We start from the raw sequence: 27,824 nt of genomic DNA, 5'->3' as shown, positions 1-27,824 counted from the left end.
TGACAAAAAGGGAGATTCTAGATTTAAATATTTTTTTTATTATTTCGAACACTCAACGAACTCGGCCAAACTGAACACAGGACTGAAACTCTATGAACTCATCTTTAGTGTGGACGATGCGCTTGCGAGCTGCTCGAGTTCAATTCGGGAGCTGCTCTGGAACAGGTCGCGAACTCTTTATTTCGGTCTGTACCCACCTTAACGAACGTGCCACAGAGCGAGTGGGGAGGAAACGTTCGTGAGACGTGAGCCCCGATTTTCGCATCGCTGCATACATACACAGCACCGGCGTTGAACGTCCTGATTTCTAGGGTTCACGGTTTGGATTTTTGCTTTTCATCTATGGTTATGTCATGTTTGTTTTTTATTGGTTATATTGTGATTTGATTTGCTGCCTGTAATTCCTATATATTGTCGGGACTACCAAAATAAGTAAGGAAAAAATATTAAACATTAGAGACATTTTTTTAAACTTTTTGTTTCCATTTTCAGAATGTGGAAAAATTGTACACGAGTTGTTAGTAAAGCCTTTGAATGCACCTCAGTTCTTGGTACAGTACCCAATTTCGATCAACAAATAAGGGTAAGCAAATCCAGTATAAAAATATGTTTTTTATCTTAGATATGTCTTTTAATTAAGAGAGTATAATATACTTAGTCTGAAGGGAATAATTTAACTACTGGTTTATTTATCATTGAGTATAAATAATAATACAAACAGTTTTGAGTTAAATTATATTACAGTTAAGAAGTTTAAGGTGACCCAAAATTACTACTACTATTTTATATCACTATGCCGAACTTTATATTTCTGGGGATATACATTGAAACTAACATAGATTAACCTTAGAGTTCCATCTGTTAAAAGTTTTGTAATAGTAGTGTCGTAGTAGTCATGCTGAACGGTTGTATTTTCGTTCTACGTGTTTGCCGGTAATTGCTCAATTGTTTTGTTTTCATTTGTTTTGTTTTGTTCGGTCTGTTTGGTTTTCCGAGGTTCACTGCACTCATGTGTTTGTTTTTTTTGATGTGCATTTGTCTCATGTATTTCAAAACTGACCTGCCATCCCTGGAACTTGGCCTTGTCCCGCCACTGAACTGAGTAGGTGGTTGCACCGGGCAAAGTTGCTGGAAATTTGTTTGGCATTTAAATAGTTTTGGTTTGGTCTGTTTGGTATTTCTGGGTTCATCGCACTCATGTGTTTGTTTTTTCGAAGTGCATTGGTTTTTCCAGTATTGCTGGATTTACCTGACTTCCCTGAAACTTGACCTTTGTTCTGCCACTGAACTGAATAGGTGGTTGCACTGGACCAGGCTGCTGGGAATTTATTTGGCGTTTTAAATTACATTTATTATTATCTACTGAATTGAGTAGGTAGATCAATAATTTTATGTAAATTTATGTATTAAGTTTTAAATCAATTTAATATTTTAATAGTACAGGATGTCTCGCAATTTTAAGTGTTGTAAAAATAAGCTCTTTTTAAATTATATTTGTATAGTCTGTAACTCTGTTTTTCATCCAAGTTGTTTGGAAAGAATGACAAAAGTGGTAAAAATAGGAGTTTACAAAATTTTATGTTCAAAGCAATGTCAAAATAGTCACAATGAAAGAGAGAGTGAAAATAGGATATATGATGAAAAAATTAAACATTTGCTAAAGGAGCTGGAAGAAAAGGACAAGTATTTAGAGAGACTGCGTAGAAATAGTCAAGTTTTTGAGGACGAGGTTTCACAGGCAGAAGCTAATTTTTCTTTGCATATTGCAACTTTAAATGAACAAAATAATGGATGAAGGAATGAAATTCAGAATCTAAAAACTAAAGAGAAAGAAGTGCAGCTACAGGTGGATTCATATACTAGGGTAAATGAGGAACTTTCAGAGAAGATAAAAGAGCTAAGTGATTTTAATCAAAATTTGATTAATACCATTACAATGCTTGAAAAGGAAACTGAATATCACAAAAACAAGATTAAGAGTATGCAGACAGAGATTGAAAGCTTAAATTGTATTACAAAGTCGCATATATGTATTATAGTCGCATTTCAACTCATGAGCAAAATCAAATGTACTAATTTATGGTGATATATGTTTTATGCATAAGGTTTTAAATGCTACTGTAGATTGTCCTGAGTTATTGTCTCTTTTTAAACTTAGGGTGCCTTTCAGTATTGTTAATAAATAAATAAATAAATAAATATATATTCTGAGCTCGTCTTACAACACCTGTGGTTATGTGTTTAGTAATGTTACAGCCCAGACCTTATGTAATTATGCGTTTCCGCTAATTGTTAACTATACGAAGAATGATGTTGTTGCTGTTTGTCTTGATTTTTCTTGTACATTGCCATCTTTTTCCCAAATAAAATCCTTGCTATCAATGGGCAGGATAACTAATGTAATTGTTTGTATTAAATGCGATTTTAATAAGTGCTCAAAAAGCAGATATTACAATACAATTCATTTTATGAATTCTTTCATCTGTAACCGTAACTTTTCTGTGAGAATAATTACTGATGTTAGACAAAATTTTAGGTACCGTCACTCTGCCAAATCTATGTGCAAACTTTTATCTTTATATGTTAAAAATACTGTTCTGTCATCCAAATTAGTATTAGCATCTTTAGGTATTAGCAATAGTGGGATAATCAGCGATACACCCTTCATCGAAGGTAGGTCTTCGGTTACGCCTCAACTAGACCAATCTATAGACACCCTTGCTATTGGATCTTCTTTTTTAATAGAAACTCCCACCATAATCAAGTTTCCCTAGCATTTCTTAATGTTCAATCTGTGCGTTCAAAAGTTAGCGAATTGGAACTATTTTTAGAATCGGTTAACTTTCCTAGTATGTTAATTCTTGTTGATCACTGGTTGAGGTCTGACGAGCCTATTGATATCCCTGGTTATGTACTAATTTCCAAATTTTCACGCAAGCAATATACACATGGTGGTACTCTTATTATGTTAGAGAAAGCTTTTTTAACTAAATTTGTGTTTATTACTATTGACAGATTTGATCATCTATTGATTGAAAAGGTGTGCGAGTTTTCTATTGTATTTAGCAGTAAGTTAAATTTGTATATTTTAGGACTGTATCGATCTCCATCTGGTAATTTAGATTTGTTTTTAGAAAAGTTGGAGATCCTCTTAAGTGAAATTTCGGTTAATGCGATGTTGATTCTGACTGGCGATCTTAATGTAAATTTTTTAGACAAATCTAATGGATCAAATCGAATGCTTTTTAATCTGTTAAACTCATTTAATTTTAAGATGGACATGGATCAGCTAACCCGGATTTCAGCATTTTCTTCCTCACTGATAGATTACTTCTGTACGAATTTTAACCAACACGAAAATCAGTGTACAACAATCAATGCCGGTTTGTCTGACCATGAGGCAATAGTGGGATTAGTAAACCTTAATAGTGCAGCTAATGAGAATAAGTTTGCACGCGATAGACTTTATACTAGAGCTAATTTACGCAAATTCTCCTTTGCAATATGTCAAGTTGGAATAATGTATTGACTACTGTTAACCCACTACATAGCTTTCATCAAATAGTATTAAACAATTTTAACACTGCTTTTCCTGTTGTGAATATTAAGAAACGAAATAGAAAACCTTGGTATACTAAGGGTTTACGAGTATCTGGGAAAAATATGCGCTCTCTTTTTTACATTAGGAAATACGCTATGAACAATGCAACATTTTTAAATTATTATAACAGATACCGCAAGATTTACAGAAACTCAATCAAAATGTGGACCTAGTTTCAAAGGAGGATAAATAATTCCTCCAACAGAGCAAAAGAGTCTTGGAAGATTTTAAATGAGCTAAGGGGCAAAAATAATGTCTTGGTTATTCCAAGTACCTTAGATTCCAATGTCCTCAATTCCCTCTACTGTGATATTGCTAGTAACCTTGCAGCCAATCTCTCACAAAAAATAGATCCCAGGAGCTATCTCAGCAATGTGGTAGTAGCCGAATCTTTCTTTTTTAACCCCACAAGTGTAGAAGAGCTTAAACAGTTAATGGTTGATATTAAGAATAAGAGTTCATCAGGTTAGGATGGGCTTTCTCTTAAAATATTTTCTGCTTTACCTCTTGTTCCTCTTTACAAGGGTGGCCATCGCGACCGTCCTTCTAACTTTAGACCTATAGCGTTATTGCCTACTTTAGCCAAGATAGTCGAACGGCTCGTTAAGGTGAGGCTGGTTTCATTTTTAAATAGGTTTGGCCTATTGAGTCTTCAGCAGTTTGGCTTTCGTGAGTCTGTGAGCACAAATGATGCTATCTTTAGCTTTCTAGAGCACCTGTACAACCAACTGAATGTTGGTGAAGTTGCAGCAGCGGTATTCTGTGACTTGTCCAAGGCATTTGACTGCGTGAGTCACAGAGTGCTGCTGATGAAACTGGAGCTCTATGGTTGCAGAGGAACTGCCCTTGAGTGGTTTCGTCCCTACTTATTAAATCGTATCCAGGCTGTCAATTTTAATGGTGGTATCTCTAAGGAACTTAATATAAATGTGGGTGTTCCGCAAGGATCAGTACTTGGTTTTTTACTTTTTCTCATTTATGTAAATGATCTGCCACAACTACAGGTAACTGGCAAATTTACATTGTTTGCCGATGATACCACCATCCTCTGGCACGACTCTGATGTTTCTCAAATGGAGGCCAATATACGTGCAGATTTGTTAAAAATAAAAGACTGGTGTGATACAAATTTTTTGACATTTAATGTTTCCAAAACAAATGTTGTAATGTAATACAAATGATATATGTTTAAATAATGAACCCATCACCATGCCACCGTTTAGTAAGTTTTTGGGTCTTTCCATAGACAAGTTCCTTAAATTTGAAGACCATATTGTGAATGTATGTAGAAAAGTCTCACCAGGCTGCTACGCCCCAAGGGTTATTGCCACCAGTCTTAATTTCTCAATCGCCAGATCTGCATACTTCGCGATTATCGAGTCGCACCTTCAATATGGAATTTGCTTTTGGGGTTCATGTTTAAATTCACTTTTTAGTTCAGTGTTTGTACTCCAGAAAAGGGCCATTAGATATCTATGTGGGGCCAAGCCTCGTGACTCATGTCGCCTGCTTTTTGTAAGTCATAATATTTTAACCCTGTGTTGTATCTTTATTTTGGAAACAGTTTGCTTAGTTTTTAGAAAATATAAACAGGAACTCCACTTAGGAAGCCACTATAATACGCGACAAAATTATTTGTTGAGGCTACCCATTCCTCATTTTGAACTTGTCCGTAGCTCTATCATATATGGACGTAGAAAGCTGTTTAATAAACTTCCACTAGAAATAAGACAACTTAAGACTGAAAAAAGCCTACGTACAAGGACGAAAATATTTCTTGCTAGTAAAGCGTACTATAGTTTAAGTGAATTTTTTAATGATTAGCATTTAAGTATTTTTCAAAGTTTTTTTATAATTTTATTTTATTTTAAATTAGTTTCTCGTTTTTATTCCTTTAATGTAGAGTCTATTGGCTTTGTCTATAACTTCTATGTTTATATTGACAATAAAGCATTTTTTAATTTGAGTTTGACTTTGAATAGCTTTGCCTTTGAAACCATATCTGTCAATATCCCATAATTCTTTTAACACAATGCAGTAAAACCATTTAAATTATAGGCAGCAATGTAGTTACTGAATGGCATGTTTGTCTACTAAGGGAACCATTTTTTTTTGTAGAAAAGTAAAAAAATAGTTTTTACCCAATATTTCTGATTACTCACACTTAACTCTATTATCCTATAGAAATATCTAATTATTTATTTGTTAACAGAGTCTATTTACATTGCTTAAAAATATAATAATATTATAAAAATATTATAAGTAACATTTATTACAAAACAAAATCATAGTAAGTTTTGTTTTAAAAGTACCAATTTTAGAGCGAAATAGATTTATTTGTCCTAGTAGGCCACTAGTGCTGTTAACCAGTGGTGTATTTGGTTTCATTATGTTAATATATAGTTAAAGTGGTGAAATAGTATTATAAAAGTTTTAGACTGTGTTATTCTGGGAACACATTGAAAGTGACAGTAACTGAATACAGTCTATAGCTTACAGTTAAAAGAAATACAATCTTATTATCTTACACTTCGAACAAAAAAATTCAAATGCAGTATAGTTGTCTAAGTTTAAAAATTCTTAGAAAAAGCAGATTGGTGTAAGACTTCATTTTTAGTTTAAATAGCAAAATATGCCAAATGGTGTGAAAAATTTCAGAGAATTCAAAATAACCTGGTTAAAATTGCTTACAGAATATACTAATATACTCTAACAATTGGAATCTAACAAAAGGTATTTTCAATAATAAAAACAAACTTTTTAAATCAACTTTAATAATCAAACAAGTTAATCAATGACATACCTACAATGTAATTAATGCAAAAAATTTAAGAAATGATTACTCCAGGACCCTAAAAGCTTAAACCATATCCCTTTGTACTAGTGTACAAACACAACACAATACCTTAAAATATTGTGAGTCCAGTGTGAGTAAACTCCAATGAGATTCAACAAACTTTCATTGTTGTGAGGTGAAATAATGTTAATTAAGTAAAATTATTATGTACAGTTTATATTGTATATACAGTTTTATGACTGAGTCAATAATTGATAAATAAAAAAAAAATTATATGTATTTCTGGGTAATTTTTAATGGTTGTAAAAAGGATTCCTATGTTGGCCCTCAGCACAAAATGCTCTAGTTTAGAAATCACATTTTATATTCCTTTCATCAATTGTTTATTTATATAATATGAATCCTATATAATATGATTCATATTATAAATATGTTATACATATTATAATTTTATGATCAAAAAGACAGAAACTCACATAAGAATTAACCAAATTTCGTATTTCATTTTACCTGAGTTCTGTTCCCCTCTTGTGTAAAACAAGTGGATATAAAACTCGTTAAATAGCATTAAAAAAGTGGCTGCCTGAGAAACACAATAAAAAAACTGGAAATGATCATAAAAAAATTGTCCAAGTCTGAGCCCCACAAATTGGAAAATAAAATTTTAAGTGAATTGCCGGGTGCTAAAGTTAGTTTTGCTAAGACCATACATGAAGACATCTAAGGGAAGCAAGATTATTTAGTAGAAGAGCCGCTGAAATACCTCTAATCAGCAGAACCAGAAGGCCTGAGTCATTCATCATATATGTCTCTTAATTTGACTTGAAAATATATTCTCCAAGTAGGATCTAAATAATTCATATATATTATCCAACAAATTCCTATGCTTTTTAGCTGTTTAAGTTAAATATGGTGATCAACCATATCAAATGCTTTTTTAAGTCCAAGAAAATGGCTGCTGGTTTAAGACCCATATTTATACTATGTCACCAATGGGTGGACTTTATAGAACTCATTATCTGTACTAACTTCTGGTCTAAATCGAAACTTATGCAGATATATTATTTTATTATTCATGCTTTTAGCTTAGAATGTCAGTAGACTGTTTAAAGAATTTAAGATTTTGTTTTCAAACCAAATAGTTAAAAAAATATCAGTTGCTGTAATCCATAAAAATAGTTTGCTGGCTTCTTTAGCATGTACTCAGAAATTGGCCAGATCCGATAAAACAATCTTCTCATTTACATCCAGACATCATTTCTTTTTTTCATAAAGATTTTTGGGTAGCAGCAGTCTGAAAAAGAAAGCTTAATATAAAATGAAGAAAGAATTAAGTATTGTCTATATACTACCTATCAACACAAAGTGAGATCAGAACTTTTAATAATTGGGTCTAGTAAATTGCAGATCGTATGGACATCACAAAGGATCAATTAAATATCTATTTTGAAAAAAAATCTGTTTACAGGCTCTTAATTTAGTTTTAGGAATAACAAATCTACAATATTGGCAATAGATACACACAGAAGGATGGGAATTGGGTATGGATTCATATGCATAAAGAATTCATATACCTTCTACTTTGATTTTCCTCAATTCTTTTGTATGACTCACATTTTTTAACATCCCATGCTACATGATTAACATCCAAATTTAAACCATACCTACTTTTTGTTTGACACAACACAATTTGCACATTTTAACTACTTCAACATTATACTCCTTTACATGCTTTATTACTTTACGTGGCTTCTGCTACATTTAGCACACACTTTATTTTGCTTACACTCTTTGGCCATAGACCTATATCCAATAACATTGGAAACACCAAACTTTAATAACCAATAAATTTGACAAAGTTTTGTTTTAACTAAAAGTTGCGGAAAAAATAAGCCAGGTATTCGTATCTTAAAACCGATCGATTCTATTTCCTTATTTTTTCAGAATCCTATGGGATAATTCGAATTTTGGAAAAAACTGCGTTGCATTTCTTGATTTTCATCCTCGCTTAAAAACAAATAGCAAAGCTTAATTGTACAATTTTCAATAATCCATTGGATTGTCAACATAAAGGGAAAAAGTCAGGTTCCAGTGGCGATTCTTGGATTTTTAAAAAAATATTATTACCTCATAAATTAAATATATCACAAGTTATCATTAAAAATGTAAGTTCATATTTCTTCTAAATACATGAATAAGTTTATTTTCTTCTTCTTTTCAATAATTAAGCCTATAATATAGTATTTTTTAAATGATATTTCGAGAAATAGTAACATAATGTCCAGCAAAATAGGAAATCAAAAGAAAGAGGCTTGAGAACTTTTAAATTTAAATGCCCTCCCTCAAAATATGAGAGAAGATATAGTGACTTTCGAATAAAGTAAAAAAAAGTAGGTCATAGTTTCAGTCATCATCTCTAAAGACAGTACCAAAATCTTTTAAGTGAGGACCAGAAACATATTACCCGACCTTTTACCCACACTAACGACATAGTTGGATCTGGCTCATCTGTGATAGAAAGATCTGGGCCAATTGACATCTGTGACTCAAGTAAAAGCAGAACATTGGTTTCTCAAAAATAAACCATTCAACCAAGAAAACCCAATTACAACAATAGAGTTGCACTGGTGAGGTCACTTTAACCGACACTACCAAATTCCATGAAATATGTCAAAACTTACATTGAATCACATATATTACATAACTATTAGAAGTATTACGAGAACTTAACTCTTATAGATACTTTATGCATACTATGAACTTATTGAGCACAGAAACATAAAAAATAATATATTTTGAAAATATTTAATCTTTTACAAGGTTTAGGGTGAATCTATTATCTTGCAGGTTATTTTTCTCAAATAACAGAACCTATTTAAATAAAACAAAATATGGAAATTAAACATTTTTGTAGTGGAAAATTCAAATAAATGAAATTAACAGGGTATGATTTTCGATTTATACTGACCCGCAAAATTAACCGGACAACGAAAATTTGTTTCAAATTCAATCCTTAATAACTTTTTCAGCATTACAGCGATTTTAATTCTTTTTTTGCCGAGTTTTAGGCTGGTTTATTGTCATAATTTTTTCATATATTTTTATTTGTGATTAAAGTTTCACCGGCACTTCGTACGCGCCTTCTAGGAATAAGATTAGTTTATGTTGGATGGAGGAAGTCAGTTGTAGAGGACTATCTGCGTGTAATTAAATGTTTTCGATGTTGTGCATGTGGTCACACCGTCACACCTGTGTTGACAAGACTGTCGCGAACAAAAAGACACTTGTCCCAAATGCGGAAAAAAGCATAAATTGAAAGAATGTATTTCTGAAGAAATAATGTGAATTAGTTGTGTTAAATTAGGTTTTCATAATAAACACAATATAAAGTCTATCTCTACTAACCACTAGCTTTGACAAAAATTGTCTTTCCTATCAGAAATATATTTTAAATCTTGCATCTCAAAATAATTACGAATAACTTTCTTTTTACTGGGACAATAGCTATTTTTCTTGTTTTTTTTATATAGTTTATCTATATAAATTATATAAATAAATATATAAATAATATATAAAAAAACAAGAAAAGATAACAAGATAAGAAAACAGGATAGATTAGACAGAGTTGGGGGTGGTGTGGGCATCTCTGTCAGGTCAATGTTTCAGTGCAAAATTGTAAATATTAATGTTAATTATGTAAACTTTGAATTAGATTAGGTATTGCAATACTTATAATATACAGGCCCCCTAAACCGAAAGCGTTTGAAATTACAAATTTCCTGGAAGAAGTTGTTCCACATCTTTTAGTGACCTATGATTATTCAGTAATTCTCGGAGATCTGAATATTGATATGTTAAAACCTAATTAATTATATTCTATGCTTAACTCTTTTGGCTACGTACAATGAATAAATCAAACTCGTATGAACCAACTCGTATAACAAATACTACTGCAACATGCTCAGATCCCATTTTTATTAATACTAAAGATATTTGTCATAAAAGTGGTACCATTGTTTCAGGTTTAAGTGATCACAACCAAATGCCTTTCTGCACTTTAAAATTAATCGTTAATAAAAGGCAAAAACAAAAATGTATAAAAATTCGCAATTTTAAATAGTTCAATGAGATATACTTTAGGATCGATTTATCACATTTTTACTGGGATAATATTTATTATCTTGCGGACATAAATAAAAAAGTTCAATATTTAGAACAATATATTAATTGTTTATTTAATATTCATGCACCCTACAGAACTATAAGAGTCAGTAAAAAGCCATCTCCCTGGTTGACAGACACCTCTTGTTTTAAAGGAACGTGATAAGGCTTTGACTAAATATAAAAATCCCAAGTGTTTAGAAAATTGGAGATATTACACGGAGTGTTGTAATTTTTTCTTTGGCATCAATAAGACAAGAAAAAGCTGCATATCTTGCAAGCTTGGAGAGTGACAAAACCGGTAAACTTTGGAAAGGTCTAGAAACTTTAAATATTAAAACAACTAAGAATAATAACGTCGAAAAAACTATAAAAAATATTAGGTCCAATGCCTCTGGCGTGGATAACATAAATCGACGTATGTTACACTTATGTCTCGCTGATATTCTGGATCATGTCACTCATATTATAAATTGTTGTTTGGATGTAGTATATTTTCCCAAGGCCTGGCGGGAGTCGGTGGTGTGTCGGTTTCCCAAATCCTTCAATCCTGAAAGTGTTCAAGATTTGCGTCGATAAGTTTGCTTCCCATTCCATCTCCAAGGTTCTCGAAAGAATAGTCTATATGCAGCTGTCATCATTTTTAATGTCAAATAATATCCTCCCTTCCCATCAGTCTGGCTTTAGGAAACATCATAGTACAGCTAGTTACGTCTAAACGTCACCGATAATATCATGCGAGCTCTGGACAAAAAGATTTCAGTCATTATGATAGCTCTTGATTTCTCGAAAGCATTTGACATCATCGATCATGATTTGCTTGTGGCGAAACTGAAATATTATGGCTGTAGTGATGTTATTTTGTCCTTTTTTAAAACTTACTTGTGGCGTAGAACCCAAAAAGTGGGGGTGAATAATGAATATTCTGGTTCAAAAAATATTATTTCTGGTGTCCCACAAGAGTCGATCCTAGGCCCCTTATTATTCCTTATATTATCTTTTATTCCTTATCCTTAGATTTACCAGGTCTTGTTGAAGATTCTGAAATACATTAGTATGCTAATGACACTCAATACATACATTATTTTGACTCTGGAAATTTTGATAACGTGGCTGATACTATTAAAGCTGATTTGAACCTAATAAATCAAATTTCAAAAGAGCATAACCTTGTCATTAATCCTAATAAAACAAAAGTGGTTTTGTTTTTAAACTGACTATCACATAAAAATATAATGGAAACTGTTCACATTCAATTGGATAACAAAACTATTTTGTTCTCTGATACTGTGGAGGTTCTGGGACTAAAAATGGATAATTATTCTTTAAGGTTTAAGGAACATGTTAATACTTTTCTACAGAGGTGTTATTTACGCAAGCGTATGCTTTATGCAAGTAAACACATTTTAAATTTTAAAACTAGGAAAAAACTCGGAGTGGCTCTTATTTTATCCATCTTAAATTACTGCCTTATAGTTTATTATCCTTGCTTTGACCAAATAAATCGTTACCGCCTGCAACGCGTGCAGAATGCTTGCTGTAGATTTATTTTTAATCTTGAAAAGTTTGATTATATATCAGACTCTATATTTCAGTTGAGGTGGTTAACGCTACCTTATCTATTCAAATTCTTTACTTCTACTTTTCTTTATTGATTATATGTTAGTCAAGTTCTGAATATCTTTTTGAAAAGTTAATATTAAGAAACCAGGTTCACACTCAAAATATTGGATACAATATCTTGACCATGCCGCACCATTCCACGGCTCTGTTCAAGCGCTAGGCTCTGTTAGGAAATTTTATAGACTTATTATTATTATTATTATTATTATTATTATTATTATTATTATTATTATTATTATTATTATTATTATTTATTATAATAATAATAATAATAATAATAATAATAATAATAATAATAATAATTATTATTATTATTATTATTATTATTATTATATTATTTAGCTACAAAATGATTTCCAAATGATTCGTTGCTATACAGGCATTAATAAAAAGTTGAATTTTATTCTAAACTTTTAAACACCACCTTGTGGAAGAAATTCACAATCGAGTAATGATTCTTTTTGGTGTATTTTCAAGCGCCACTTTTTTTGATTCATTTTGATATCTGTATTCTTAAAGAAAGAGCACTAGTTTTAAGATAATAATGCACATATGCTTTAGTAGCAAGAATTTGGTTTTAAAAATAATGCAAAGTTGGCTGTTATGACAAAAGAAATCTGTACGAATTACAGATTTAATTTTGATGTACATTTCTGAGTTTTTGGTAGCGTTTTTTAAGTTCTATTTTTATTAAATTTTTATTTTCAAAAGTGTGTTTCTGTTGCATCCGCGATGTTTAAAAACGATGAGCCCAGGAGAAGTGGCACAAACCGTGGCTCTACGAGACGATGGGCGGCCGATTAGGCATTTTGCAGAAAGGCTTGGCCATCCACGCAGTAACGGTATATGTGATATAAGATTTAGACAAACTGCTTCTTATTCAAGTAGAAGGCCACAAATGCAGCTGAGGATCAATTTCTTCGTCTTCAAGTTCTTCAAGAGCGAACAGCCTTTCACAGTACTTTTATTTCATCTGATAGTGTATGAAGAAGGTTAGGTTAGTGGATCAGAATTTAACAGCCTGATCAGAATAAGGAGTGATGGCATGTGATGCTATTTCATTGGAAGCTTGTACAGACCTTGTTACACTCCCAGGGGGTTTTAACGCTGATGGATACATTAGGGAGTGCTTAGTAGAATATGTGATGCCTTATAAGCCATTTATAGGAGAACATTTTTACCTTGATACACGACAATCCTCGACTGCCCCTAGCACAAATAACAGGGCAATACTTAATCGATGTTGACGTTCATGTATTGGACTGATCCCTAAGAAGTCGAGACCTCAACCTTATTGAGCACTTGTAAAATATACTGAAGTAGAGTTAGACAGAACTATGGCGAGTTTCAAACTTTGGCTGCCTTAGAAGAAGCACTCACAAACGAGTGGCAATAAATACCCCAAGATGCGATTGCTTCTTTAATTGAATTATGCCCAAAAGAATGACAGTTGTTATTCAAGCTCGTGGGAGAAATACCCGATTTAAATAAAAATTAATAAATCTTAATACCGTCGCTATCCCTTTCTTTTTTAATTTTGTTGCTAATAAAGCATTATTACATTGTTTTCTTTAAGCCAGTGCTTTAAGAAGACAGATATCGGAATAAGCCAAAAAACTAAATTTTAAGATAAATGCTTGAAAATGCAGCAGAAAAAACATTATGCTGTTGGAAATTTTTTATTAACCCCTGTATAATAACAAATCTAGTCGGAAATTTTGTAGCTTCGATATGAAAAAATGATGACAATAAAAGGGCCTTAAATGTGACAAAAAAAATATCAAAATCGATGCAAAACTGAAAAAGTTATTTAGGACTGAATTTCAAAATAATAAATCTAGTTTTTGGCACATATATTTTTGTGAAAATATATTAAAATGCAAAAAAAACATGGTGATACCAAACAATGGTATAAAAGGGACATTAATATTATAGACCCATTGCATTAACCAATACAGTGAGTAAATGTATTGAGACATGTTTGATATGAGCATTTATGCCGTTTACGAAAAACATAAATATTGAACTTCTTCTTCAGCATTTGAAAATTTTTGGGTCACAAAGCGTATACTTCTATATAAATATAGACCAAGGAAAAAAGTGGTGGGACGGTGGCACATCCACTTCTAATTTCTATACTAGTAGTTTTACTACTCTATTCCAAATAGACTTATAAAGCTATTTTCTTTTTCATGTACATTGCCTAATTTAGACTACATTAAATTGTGACTACCTTCACAGGGTTATATTTTGTTATTTTTTTAATTCTTGACTTTAAGCAGCAGAGTGAATGTACCAGAAGTATAAAAGGACAATACAGTTTCAAAAATCTTTGATAGTTTGAGGAAATGTAAGTTCATCAACTATCTAATTTAGATGTATCTCAGAAATGAATTATACAAATTATGCTTCTCAAACAAAAAAGATTCCCCCCTGAAATATTTAACCTAGCTAATTACTTGTTAAAGAAACCAATTATTTTTAAATCAAGATTTTTGATGAAATACAATTACTATAAGTATCAGGCACGGATAATAGAAAAAAATATGTACCCACAGGGTAAAGTTGAGTTGCAGAACTCAAAACACACTCCATGCCATAGGGCATAGACACATTTACTGTATGGGTTCAAAGTTTATAATGAGGTGCCAAAGGTTCTTAAGATGAAGAAATATTCCATAGTTCCAAATGAATTAACAGAATGTATTGTAATAGTTATGCCATTAGCTTTTTAAGTTTAATGATGAAAGTATATACTATCTTAAATTCCTAAATAGAAACCAAATTTTAGAAATATATAGTTTTATTTTATGAAATAAATGTGTGAATAAGTCAACGTTTTGTATGTGGCTTTTAATGTAATTTTTAAATAAAATACGCTAATCGATTTCGGTCTGTTAGACCATCTTCAGAGCCGCTTTTTTTTCCATTTATGACGAGATGAGATATTTTAGCATTATTTACTTTTATATTGTCTACCAATGCCTATGGGAATTGTTAACGTCTCATTTTCAGTTTTTAATTGTTATTAAATATGTATACCAGTTTTCCGTTGTTTTAAACCTTTGCATATCGGTCGTTTGTATTCCTCTTTATGTGGTATTGTTTTTCTGTGTACTCTTTGAAAATTAAGTAATTTTGATAAATTTTTGTTTATATTCGGTCACTCCATAATATTTTTGCTTGTTGTCACAGAGGTGCTCTGAAGATGGTGTAACAGACCGAAAGCACTTTTCACACAGCAGATTTGAATTAAAAATTACATTGACACACAAAACGTCTTATTTCGTTCTTATGGTGTACAACCCGTTCTTCAAGTAAATGTGTACATGTTCAATAACTAATAAAAAACCTTGTGTATTCTGCTAATTAATTATACTTCCTATAATAATCCAAAATTCTACTACTAAGAATATTTACTAAAACCTATCATTCATTACAGACAACTTATATTCTTAAGAGAAAGTTTGCTCCTCGACTCCATAAAAAAGGTAATGATCCAAAAGCCCTTAAAGCTAAACACTTCATATATGAATTGGTAAAAGACACTTCGGCGGGAAAGCAGCCTCTTATAGATGTCATATTAACATCTTATGTAAGTGGCTTAGGCAACATAGGAGATAAGGTATTAGTAAGACAGCAATATGCATATAACAACCTCCTGTTACCAGGGCTAGCTGTGTACGCTAGTGAAGAAAACTTAGAGAAATTTAGGGATTATGTATTGGACTCGAATGCTGACGTGCATTTTAGTTCAGCAAATGCTGTAATGGTAAGTATAAGTTATGGTTCAGTTTCTAGTTTAGTTTTTGATAGAGAAATAAGTAAAGTTTAATAATTATTTTTTAAATGATTCCATAAGTATATGCGATTTGAAATCGAATATAACTTATTCTTTGAACATAATTTAAATGCACAGGTTAAATACTTTGCAATTTTTTTAAGTTATATATCCGTAGATGATGGACTGCCTTGCCAGAATGACATTATCTGTCGTAATGAATAAAGAACAACCATGGACTATTGAGCCGTGGCACATTACCGCTTCTTTCCGAAAATGCGGCTATGTAGTTCCAGAGTACGCGGTAAAATTACCAGAAAAACAAATTAGCGGACCTGACATGTCTTTGGAAGGAAAAGAGTTTTTCGTCACCGTGATGGTAATCAGTTAAAACTTGTTTATTGCTTTAAAAGGATTTACTATAAAAATTTACTTCTTGCAAGATTTCAATAATAATCTAAAACGTCATCATTTTTATTGGCATTAAAAGAGGTTTTTAAAATCCTAACTTATTATTATAAACGTCAAAAATTTATCGAGGTTGTACTCAAAATAATAATATATAAGTCATTCATATCAAATATCTGGAAAAAGGCCAGAATTTAATTAAATTTCTTCCTGTAACGTTTTTTTACTGTCTGTTTAGGTAAATTAAGGCAATGTTTTTTTTTATACATTAAACAAATGACGAATTTTAAAATACTAAAAAGCTTCTGAAATTAAAATAGGAAAATTATGAAAATATTTAAATAGAATTAATGAAGAATAAAATTTGTTATATTTATTCTTAGAACAATAAAAGGAAAAAGGTAACAACATCGCAACGCTGCTCGATAGCATCGATTATTTCACCATGATTTAAATCATGATCTATTAATAATAGATCATGATTTAAATTATAAACAATATTACCGTTTATAAACTATATGCGTTTGTTTAACGTACTTCATTAGAGTAAAGGTGCAAATCTAATAAAAAGCATTTTTACGGAAATTAAATATGTTATAATTGTTATAGAGTTATTAATAAGTTCTTATTTAGGTTTATTTCTATGATCACCATGATTTCTATGATAGTATCGGTATTTACTTGTAAAAAGATTGGCTTGAATCGCCTTTTCCCCATGGTGCGGCACAAACTCCACAAATTGTTACCATCGTGAACAGTTTACACAAACACTCAAATGAGACCTTTTTCCTTTTTCAATCAAAAACTAAAGAAAAAGCACGGAGCTTCACAAATGCCAAATGTAAATGCAAAGCCGTTTGACAAGCAAGCGGTGTTGCCATTTCAAATTTTTTAGAAGCGGTTGTAGGAATAAGAATGCTAATATTTTTTTTGCTTTATAAAGATGTTATTGTTGTTATTGTTGCGCTTAAAAAAAGATCTATATTATATATATATATATATATATTATATATTATATATATATATATATATATATATATATATATATATATATATATATATATATATATATATATATATATTTATTTTATTTATATATATATATATATAAATAAAATAAATTATTTATTAAAAGGACTGATTTTATGTTTTTTTTGTTGTGGTGGCAAAAAAAATGGAATATATATATATAGGTACAGGAAATCCCATTCATCCAGTCCATCCCAGGAAAGTTCCTGAGATGTTCCCTAATCAACACGAATCATTTTTAAACTATTTAACCCCTTAACCACCATAATGATCCGCTTGACCAATTCTTCGAAGCAATCCTCGCCTGCAATCATTTGTTCAACACGCGCCTGACCCTTGTTCGTGTTCTTGACAGCTTCGAATTCAAGGGTCTGTTTTAGTGCATCTACTAGCGTAGGTGGATGTGCTAGTAGTAAGGCCTGGCTCATTTCATCATTGCGGAGTTCATTCAGGAATGATTAAACTGCCAAACGTTCTATCATCATTTCCTGGATATGTGGATATATCAATCGAACTAAACGTGCAATATCAGCTTCAAATTCTTGCAAGGACCTTCCCGACCTTTGGCACCAATTTTTTTTCTGTATATCTGTGGTATAGGCATGTTCCTGGTGTTACTGGCCCTAACGCATCTCCAAATGCCTTACTAGGTGGTCGTATGCTTCTTGCTTTTCGGGAGACTTTCTTTGCAGGATGGCAGCAGCATTTCTTCTCAAGGCCAACGTTAGAACGTCGCGGCAGTTCGTTTTTGTTGCTCACAGGACAGCTCATCAAAAGTTTTGACGTCCAATGTTTGCGATTTTATTTTAGACTGCCTAGATCCTTTTTTCCTCCAATAAAAGAATTCGCTTTTCCAATGAAGAATATCTAATCTCTCTAATTTCTTCTTTTAATTCTCCCAACCTGGCAGAATTCTCTCTTAATTTTCACAAGCACACTTTGTAAATTGGTGGATGTGGCAGAGTTTTCTTTCAGTTTTGCACAATTTTCTAGCAATTAAGCTTTTAAGTTGGTGGAGCTTTCTAGGAATTTAGCTTTCAGGTTGGAGGAATTTATTGCCATAAGCTGGCATCGGAAAAAACGAAGTTATCCAGGTTATCGACTTCCTCAAGTAATGCATTGCGAGGCTTTACCTGCAGTCCACTTTTCTTTATGTCGTATCGCAGTTTCTTTTCTTCAGCTCCCTTTTTAGCTCATTTACTAGCTTTATTATTTTCACACGGCAGAAAAAGACTGAGCCCCATTTATTTCAGTTCACTATTATCTATTTATCACTAATGTCCAGTTGACTGATAATGCATTGTACAATTCACATCTCATACCTCACACCAATGTAGCGCTTTTTTGTTATTCGTTAAGCTGTGAATTAAAACACGCGATGCACAAAAATAGTCAAGGATTTATTACGCACGTTCACATTACTATAAACGTTATTTACACTGTATTTATTTTTCTACTATTTATTTCGCTATAAAAATTGCGCCAATATTCGAACTAAACTGGAATAGATATATCTTTTGTCAATTATTTTGCCAAAAATTTTGCTCCAAAAAGCTTTAATTTTTTATCTCAAGTCTAAGCTGTCAAGTCTATGACATGATTTTGACCAGTAACTTATATATTTGGACTTGCTGCTTGGAGCATGCCCGAAAATTGACGAAATCCACTTACACAATTTATATTATAGGAATAGTTGAAACAACGGAAATATATCACCTGTAATTTCTTCATCGGACGTTCATTTTGTAGTCGATGTTTTTAAGAGGAATTATTCTAATAGCCAATTATATACTTTATTTTTTCGAAATATTTAAATAGTGATCATTCTGAACACTTTGTACACAAAATTTAAATTTGTTAAATAACTTTTGAGTTGTATCTGGTCTTAGTAATCTGCGCCTTTAAAGGTAAGCAGATAATCTTTTAATAATAAACTTAAATAACGTAATAATCATTTAACGCCTATTAGTCCATTTAAACGATCACGCAATATGTGCCAATTGACGCATGCAAATAAATTTGCTGGAGTAAGAAGTGTCGACGTACGTATGAACGTATGAAGTTTGTGCTAGTGTTTGGATAAAAGTATCTCCGCAAAAAAATGCTACTTGATTGAGATTCGAATTTAGATTAATTATACAAATTTGCAATCACAAATATAAATATATGTAATAGTAACCAATTGTTTGATTTAATATTTTTTTTAATTAGATAAACAAAACAGAAACGGTGAATGTACGATGCGTACTTCATCACTGGAGCACAGATATTAAAGAAAGATTACCATATTTGGAAAAATTCTGGCTGCAAGAAAAAGAGCCGATCGATCCTGCCTTCCAACCCGTCTTAGAAAAAATTCCGAAGAAAACGCCTAGAAAAGTGCAGCAATAGTATATGTTGTGAGTAAAAAATTACTTGTTATATATACACTTTTCCTTGTTTTCCTTGAATAAATATTGTGATTGTAAAATATTGATTTCTTTTTTAAGTAAATTCTAAAAATGACCAGGCTTCAAAATTCAAGAGGCTCCATTAATACTGGTTTCTCTTTTGGCTGTAATTTTTTATTATTTTTTTTAGGAAAGACGAAAAAACTTCTTTTTTTAATGGTATAGTGTGGAGATATATTGATATGTGACGTTGATATGTGGTATAATGGTATATCGTGGAGCAGCTACTTAAAATTACATGCTCTGTCGTTGCAGAATTTAACATGACTTTTCCACAACAACATTCAGAACATTTTGAACATTCAGTCTCTAAAACAGGAATTTTGAAACATGCTCAGAACACTAAAAGGCTAGAATTAGCATTAGCAAAAAAATACTTTAAAGTATCATAAAAATGTGTCACTTATTTGGACAGGCACAAGACAATGCTACTGTTCTCTTTTAAGAGAATATCGAGCATTTTTTTAAATAAAATATGAAAGATTCTCTATAAAGAAGTCAATATTCAAAGTTAAACGAATGTAGATAACGTATATTAAAGAAAACGGCAACAACATCGCAACGCCGGTCCGACACAAGAACTAGGTTGAATCTACCGACACAAGAACCTTTTCTAGTGACGTCGTTAGAAAACATTTACATGATATGAAATCTTCATGCGTTTTTAACGTACTTTATTTTGACATTAAGTCAATAACGACACACGATGGTGTAAACTTATTTTATTTTATATTTTATTTATGTAAGTGTGAGTCAGTGTGTAGTTTTTGTATTTAGATAGGTGTGTAATAATACACTTGATGTTTTTCCCAATTAATGTATATATGTTAATTTAAGTTTTACAACAAAATAGATACTTTTATGTGTGAATACAGATTAAAAAGGAAGCGGTCTATACGCTCGAGTCGAAAGTCGATTTAAGTCTGTCTGCCGGCGTGGTCACGTAGAAGCCAGGTTGGGCAATCAGGCATCAGCGAGATTGCCGCTTCGGCGCAGTTGCGATTATAAATTTCTTGGGTTTGGATATGAAATATCGAACATACCGCCCTCCTTGACAGCCTAAAGGCTTCAATACAATTACTCGCATCTGGGTAAAACACAAAGCTTTACCGCTGGTCTCTTAATAACCGTTGATGCAGTCTTGATGGTGGCTGACTTTTCTGAGATTTCAGGAATTTCAGAGGATGTGGCAGCATTGCAATTGAATGGAGCATTTGAATTAGCAGGCATTCTGTTTTCATTTGTATCATTATGGTTAAAGCTAAAATGCAATAACGTATTGTGTTTTATTTGACATTTTCTGCAGGGGGTAGAGCGACATTGTTCGGTTTTATGATTATCACGAAGACAGTTTATGCAAAGCTTGTGCTTTTTAGCCTCTTGCAGCCTTAAATATGGGTTGAGATCAATGAAATGCTTACAATAATAAATTGTGTGATTTTTATTACAAAAACTACAAATAGGAACATGCGTAAAAAATAAAGTTTTATTGTGTTGTTTATGTGTTGATTTGCCCTACTAGTATTATGTTGATTAGGATTACATGAAGGTTGAGGAGTAGAATTGTTAGTTTCTAATATTCGACACTTTTCAGCCAGAAAATCGGCAAACATTTCTTTTGTCACAATGTCGTGCTTAGCATACTCGGACTCCCACTCACGCCTGGTGACTGGGTCTAGTTTTAACGAAAATAAGTAAGTGATTATAACATTCCAGGAATCTACTGGTAAACCAAGTACTTCAAGGGCACATTGACGATTCATACCGTCTAAAATAATTCTTAATTCCTTATGACCCTCTTTTAGAGCCGATTTGATTTCAAACAAAGCTTTAATGTGATTCGTAATTAATAATGGCTTGTTTTCATATCGTTCTACTAATAGATTCCATGCTACAGCATAGTTATTCAAGGAAATTTCGAGTGAGGTAAGTAGGTCTGATGCTTGACCCTTTAGCGATAATCTTAAGTAATGAAACTTATTAATATCTGGTTTTGTATTATCTGTATGAATCAGAGATTGAAACGTATCTTTAAAAAATAGCCATTGTTCGAAATTTCCATCAAATGATGGTAATGTTATCATGAGAAGTTTTACTTGAGGTGACTTTAAGCCAGAGTTCAGAGTGATTTCGTTTTCTATGTGTGAAGGCATTGCAGAAGAAGTTTGAAATTGTTCATGATTTTCTAAATACGTTTGACACCGTGAAACAACAGGAAAGTTATTGTTTCAACTCCGTACGTTCTTTTTCATGTATATCATCATCTACTGAAGTTTCTATGAGTTCTATTTCGGATTGAATGTCAAAAAAAATTGTTTAAAATCGGTGTTATTTTAGAAAGACGAAAATCTAGTTGCTTAAAATCTGGGTAGAAGAGGGAAGTGGCTGTGTTGCTCGAAGGACAATACAAATCAATCAAACCAGATGTATTCAAAGCAATTTTTATTTTAAAAGGTCGGTCTAGATGTCATTATCGTAAATGATGTGCGGTAATGCGAGTTGGTTATAAATTGGTGGCACAAATTAGACTACAACAGTGAATTTTTGTTCGGATAAGGAAGTTGTTATCCTTTAAGGATGTAAAGCGAACTTTTAAATTAGAAAGTTGCCAATGCTTATAAAAAATTTTTAGTTGTGGAGTCTTCTATGTAATGGAACGTAAGGTCTGTTAAGGTTCACTTGTATATTTAAACAAGAGGGATTTTTTATGAGCTCGTTGGTGATATAAATGTCTTCAAGAAAATCTAGTCGGTAATAGTTCTTAGAGGTAACCTGTTGGAGAGTTTTAGAATTAGACTTTGGACTGAAATTATGGTTGTTAGATTTTATATGTTCACCAAATGCAGATGAGGGTCTACTTAAGTGCTCGGCTATGCGTGTTTTTAAGGGTCTACAAGTTCGTCCCACATATGAGCAATCACAAGAATCACACTTCAATCTGTAACTACTACTCTTTGATAAAGTTTATCCTTGGTATTGATCAAAATCGAACCCAAGTTGTTTTTAGTTTTATAAGAAATTTGTAATTCTGATTCGGGTTTAATGAATCTATTGTTGATTTTCTTATTTAGATGAGAATTAATGAATGGTAGAGATATGAATTTACTATCTTTTACGCATTTAACACCCAACTCATTTCAGTTAGCACTGACGATGGCTCATACGCCGAAAGCGCTCTGCTAAGCTTTTAAAATAAAAATTGCTCTGAATACATCTGGTTTGATTGATTTCTAAAATCTGGGTTTTCCTTTAATATTTCAGCCTCAAAATATGTCTTGCATCGTGTTAATTGAGGTTTATCGTTTTTCCGTGTATTCTTTAGCTTTATTAATTTATTAGCAACAACATTTTCCTCTTCGGAAGACATGTTTTTAAGAATTTAAACTTTTACAAATATAAAAATAATACAAAAAAAGGAGTATGTAAAATAATTAAGGTTGAATGTATATGAGAAAATACATCGCTTAATGCTATACAAAATCAACGATTATATAGGAATTTATAAAATAGTTCTTAATTGGAACGGACTAACCTCTTTTTGGAGAACTACCCACGCTACTAGTCAGATAGGGTTTTTGCTTCTCGCCCTTAACCGTCGTTCGTCGTTTCGATTGATGAAAATGGCCGCTCGGATTGCCTGGAGACGGCGATTTTCTTCGATTTCTCGCTGGTAATCTAGCTCGAAGGACCATAAATATGTGTAATAATACACTTGATGTTTTTCCCAAATAATGTATATATTTTAATTTAAGTTTTACAACAAAATAGATACTTTTATGTGTGACTACAGATTAAAAAGTTGCCGCTTCCGCGCAGTTGCGATTATAAATTTCTTGGGTTTTATGGATGTTGGGTTTGGATATGAAATATCGAACAATAGGTCTGATGATGCCCTAATGCGGTAAAACGCGTAACCCTTTAATAGACGCTTGATTTATGAGACTTTGACTTTGAGTTTACTTTCTCCCCCCTTTGGTCATATACTTAAGTCTCTTTGAGAATAATGGATGATTATTTTGAAGTACTTCATTAGAGTAAAGACTACTTATTTACAGGAGAAAGATGGCACCTCGAAAAGTTTCTATAAAATTAGGTTTTTTTCTGATACGCAATATACTAAAATAGCAATAAACATAATATCTCATTATCAAAATTATTCTTAATGATTTTAGATTAAAAGTAAATTTAATAGATTTAAGATATCTTAGAAATAGTTCTTTTACTGAAATTATATTTAACATATTTGACCACCTAAATCAACTTAAGTACTACGGATGCTTTTATTAGAATAAGCGGATATGTATCTAAATGAATTGATCCAAAGGATAACAGGTTTAATGAAATTTTAATTAGTATGTTGCACCAACCATAAAAGTGTTACAATAAAATTTATTGTAACACTCGGAAATGTCCCATAATGCATAAAAATATACCGATACTTTTTCGTAAAACTAAAGATGCTGCTAACAAAATTTTCATAGCCCTTCTATTTTTTAAGATACAGGGTATTTTTGAAATTTCTGCATTTTGGGACCTTCTATCATATCTCCATTATTTTTAAAATTTTTGTGAAAGTAAAAACTCATTATTATAGATTTTTTTTCGTAGAATCGAGTGGTGTAGATATATATTTTTTTTGATTAATTTTTTTTTGAGTTATAACCCAAACTTATGTTTTTTTAAACGAAACACCCTATATATTTCATAACAATGGCCTTTTTTTACCTTTTCAAAAATATATATAACAGTATGGACTTATTTTCAAAAATACGCAAATAACTAACAATTTTCTAAATTAAATTCATAATTTAATAGTAGGCCATGAATAACAATAATAGACAAATAAAAAGTTATAAATTAATAACGACGAATGGGGAATTGCATCATTCTTATTTTTTTGTAATAAAAGAACATAAAACCCAAATATATAAATTTAATAAACACTATAAGAAAACAACCATATAACAAAACAACAATGTAACAAAACAACAGTTTTACAAGAGATGTTCAAAATGACCACCATATTCTCTGATACAAAATTGGCACATCTTTGTAACCCTTTGAATAGCATTCAAAATAATAATTTGTCTCCTCAGATTTTGAAATGCTAAATGAATTGCGTCTTGAAGTTCTATTAGATTACATGTAATAGGAATGCAAATCTTGCAATCGCCAAGATATTTGGAACTGTATCCTGAGAGACTCCTATGACCAAATACTGGCAGGACAAAGATATTTATATCTGTTGGAAGAACAGATGTTACCTGTCGTGAGAGCTATAATACCTGAAGAACAAATACGGAGTCAGGTATGGTTTCAACAGTACGGGTGTTCCGCACATAATACTCGGGACGTTCAAAACTTGTTAACGCAAGTATTTAACAATAAACCTATCGCGAACCGCGATGCTGTCAATTGGTTAGCTAGGTCTCCAGATATTACACCCTTTTTTATCTTTGGGGATATGAAAAAAATTAAGTTTATGAGTTTGAACCTCTTGTGTATGTCTTACATAATATAAATAGAAACACCCTGCGCAAGGTAACTAGAAGTGTTTTAAACAAACGTGAAAAATGTTTTAACAAAAATGGCCGTCACTTTGAATAGTTTAGTTTAATATTATTGTTACAAGTAATTTAATAATAAGTTAATTGATTTATTTAGAAATTACGTATAAAAGTATAAGTTAGCAAGTTAATAATAGTTGTGTACGACAAAATGCCAATAATAGTCAGGGCCAGCTCAGCGAAAAAATAAACTATTTCATTTTTTGACGTAAGTATAAAATATTTTCATAAAGTGTTTTACGTCATTTTAAAGGGAAAAAAGATCTTGTTAATTTAGCAAAAAAAAAGAAAATGGCCAAATGTTTTTTTTTGAGGGAGAGAGACGAGAATTTGATCGAGTATATATGAAACTGTATAAGTTCTTGCAATATAATATTGTTACGCTAGACATATCCTCAAACCACAATTAATTGTTTATATTACATTATAAAATGCTTGGCTTAAGACTATTTTTATATTTAAGAAATCGCTTGTAATATATCGTTAGCATTAATATTGTGTCAAAGCCTCGGCTAATACCGTTGCTGTTCATATTTCTGTTCACCTAGTTTTAAGGCCTTTTTGTATCAATAAATGTTTTTTAAAAGTCCGTTCGTCGATATCTGAATTTAACTGGCGCTGCGAACAGGATAGTGCAATGTTACCCTTTATCGGTTTACCGTTGTGTAAAAGTGATTGTCAAATCTTAGTGCACTATCCATCAAGAATCTGAAGACATCGACCAACCCCAAGTACCGCAACCCTTGGTACTGCGACCCTTTTGGAGAAGACCAAGCCGAGAAACTGCTAAGCCGCCTACCGTGTTGTCAGGGACCTAGCTGATCCAAGTGCTGCCTTCCCAAACATCTCATCTGGACCAGAACGATTTAAGCCACGCCTTTATAGGGACTCCTTTGGTTGTGAACCTCTACTGTGCAAGCTCTATGGGTCATCCCTTGATTGTACTGTAAGTTTTTGTTTGAATTGCCATTATTTAATGTCTAGTCCATATCCGTCGCAAAAATTAAAAAACATATTAATACGAAATAGGGCATCTTTAGGATTAGTAGTTGAAAACGAAAATTCTAAGATTTCTAATTTAAGTACCTTCCATTCTGGGGCACATGCGGTGTGACTCAATTTGAGCGCATCTTTAAACTCCAAAAGAGAGCAGTTCGGTATCTGCTTGGACTTAATAGCAGAGCTCACTGTCAAGAAATCTTTAAAAAATACAAGATACTTACTCTTTCCTCTTTATTCATATTGGAATCTATTTGCTTAGTACGCAAACATAAGTCAGAAATGCCAAGTAGGCCGTCTCACAATTATTCACTTCGTAACGCAGTGCATGATCTTTATCTGCAAACCCCTCGGTCCGAGTTAGTAAAAAGCTCTATTCTATACAGAGCCAAAAAGATGCATAATCATTTGCCTTTGGAAATTAAATCAATTACTTCTTTTCCTCGATTTCATAATGCTTTGAAGGCATACTTTCAAAAAAAAGGAAAAAGCCTTGTACGCAGTGGAGGATTTTTTCTAGGATAACTTTTTGGGTATCACATACATACTGGCTCTTTTTATGTCTTAAAATAGAGAATATATTAGTTTTTTTTTTCTTTAGTAAATGAATTGCACTTTCATTTTGTATTTAATTAATTTACTGTTATTGACTATTGTGTTTATTTTTATTGACATTTTATACATCATGATGTATATTGACCAGTTTTTGAAGGTGGTGGACAATGGTACAGTGAAAACATCTTGTCGGACTTGCATTGTCTTATTTATTTAATGTAACACGACGTTTCGGTTGGTAAGTATCTCCAGCGTAAACTAAACAGTTTACACTTGATAACGGTTGGGGTCCGACAAAATGTTCGTATATTGACCAGGTACATTGTTTTTGTACAGTTTTGCATGTATTTATTTTGTTTGTATATTTTATTTTTATTTTGTATGTTTTGTTTTGTTTTTATATGTTTTTTGTTATTAGCTTTGTCTACAAAATTTTGTAATTTTTTGACAATAAAGCATATGATTGATTTTGATTGATAGTCAAAATACTTCCGATCAAAATAATTTAGATAGCATAAGTAACCTATTAGATAACTTAACTTTAGATTCTAATTTATCCAAGCCTAATTTAAATATTAAAATGGAAAATATGTAAGATTCCACACTTCTCTCTTACCAACCTTCTCTGGAATTCAAAACCATTTGGAAAGTTTTATAATATAGAGTTTTACCAATTATATTTTACATTTATATTTTACGATGGTATTGAACAAAATAAGGTTGTTTTAGCAGCCATTAAGTCAAAGTTAATTGACAATGTTCGAGACTTTTTACTTTCTAGACCAGATTTAGATTCATGGCCTTCAATTAAAGAGGCCATAAGGCTAAAGTTCGGTGATCCTATCACTTATCA

General features: G+C 31.8%; 1 protein-coding gene across 1 annotated transcript; it reads left to right on the top strand.

Annotated features, from left to right (window-relative positions):
- The first annotated feature begins 270 nt into the window (after nt 1-270).
- Nucleotides 271-19,870, top strand: LOC126735631 (39S ribosomal protein L9, mitochondrial). Its single transcript, XM_050439691.1, has 5 exons — nt 271-432; nt 493-583; nt 15,625-15,954; nt 16,142-16,342; nt 19,612-19,870. The coding sequence occupies exons 2-5, from the start codon at nt 494-496 to the stop codon at nt 19,789-19,791; spliced, it is 801 nt and encodes a 266-aa protein (XP_050295648.1). The 5' UTR covers nt 271-432; nt 493; the 3' UTR covers nt 19,792-19,870.
- Nucleotides 19,871-27,824: the final 7,954 nt, after the last annotated feature.

Source organism: Anthonomus grandis, chromosome 4 (assembly GCF_022605725.1).
Source record: "Anthonomus grandis grandis chromosome 4, icAntGran1.3, whole genome shotgun sequence".
Lineage (NCBI taxonomy): Eukaryota > Metazoa > Arthropoda > Insecta > Coleoptera > Curculionidae > Anthonomus > Anthonomus grandis.
Note: the sequence above shows the minus strand (reverse complement) of the source record. Positions and strands in the feature narration are given on the sequence as shown.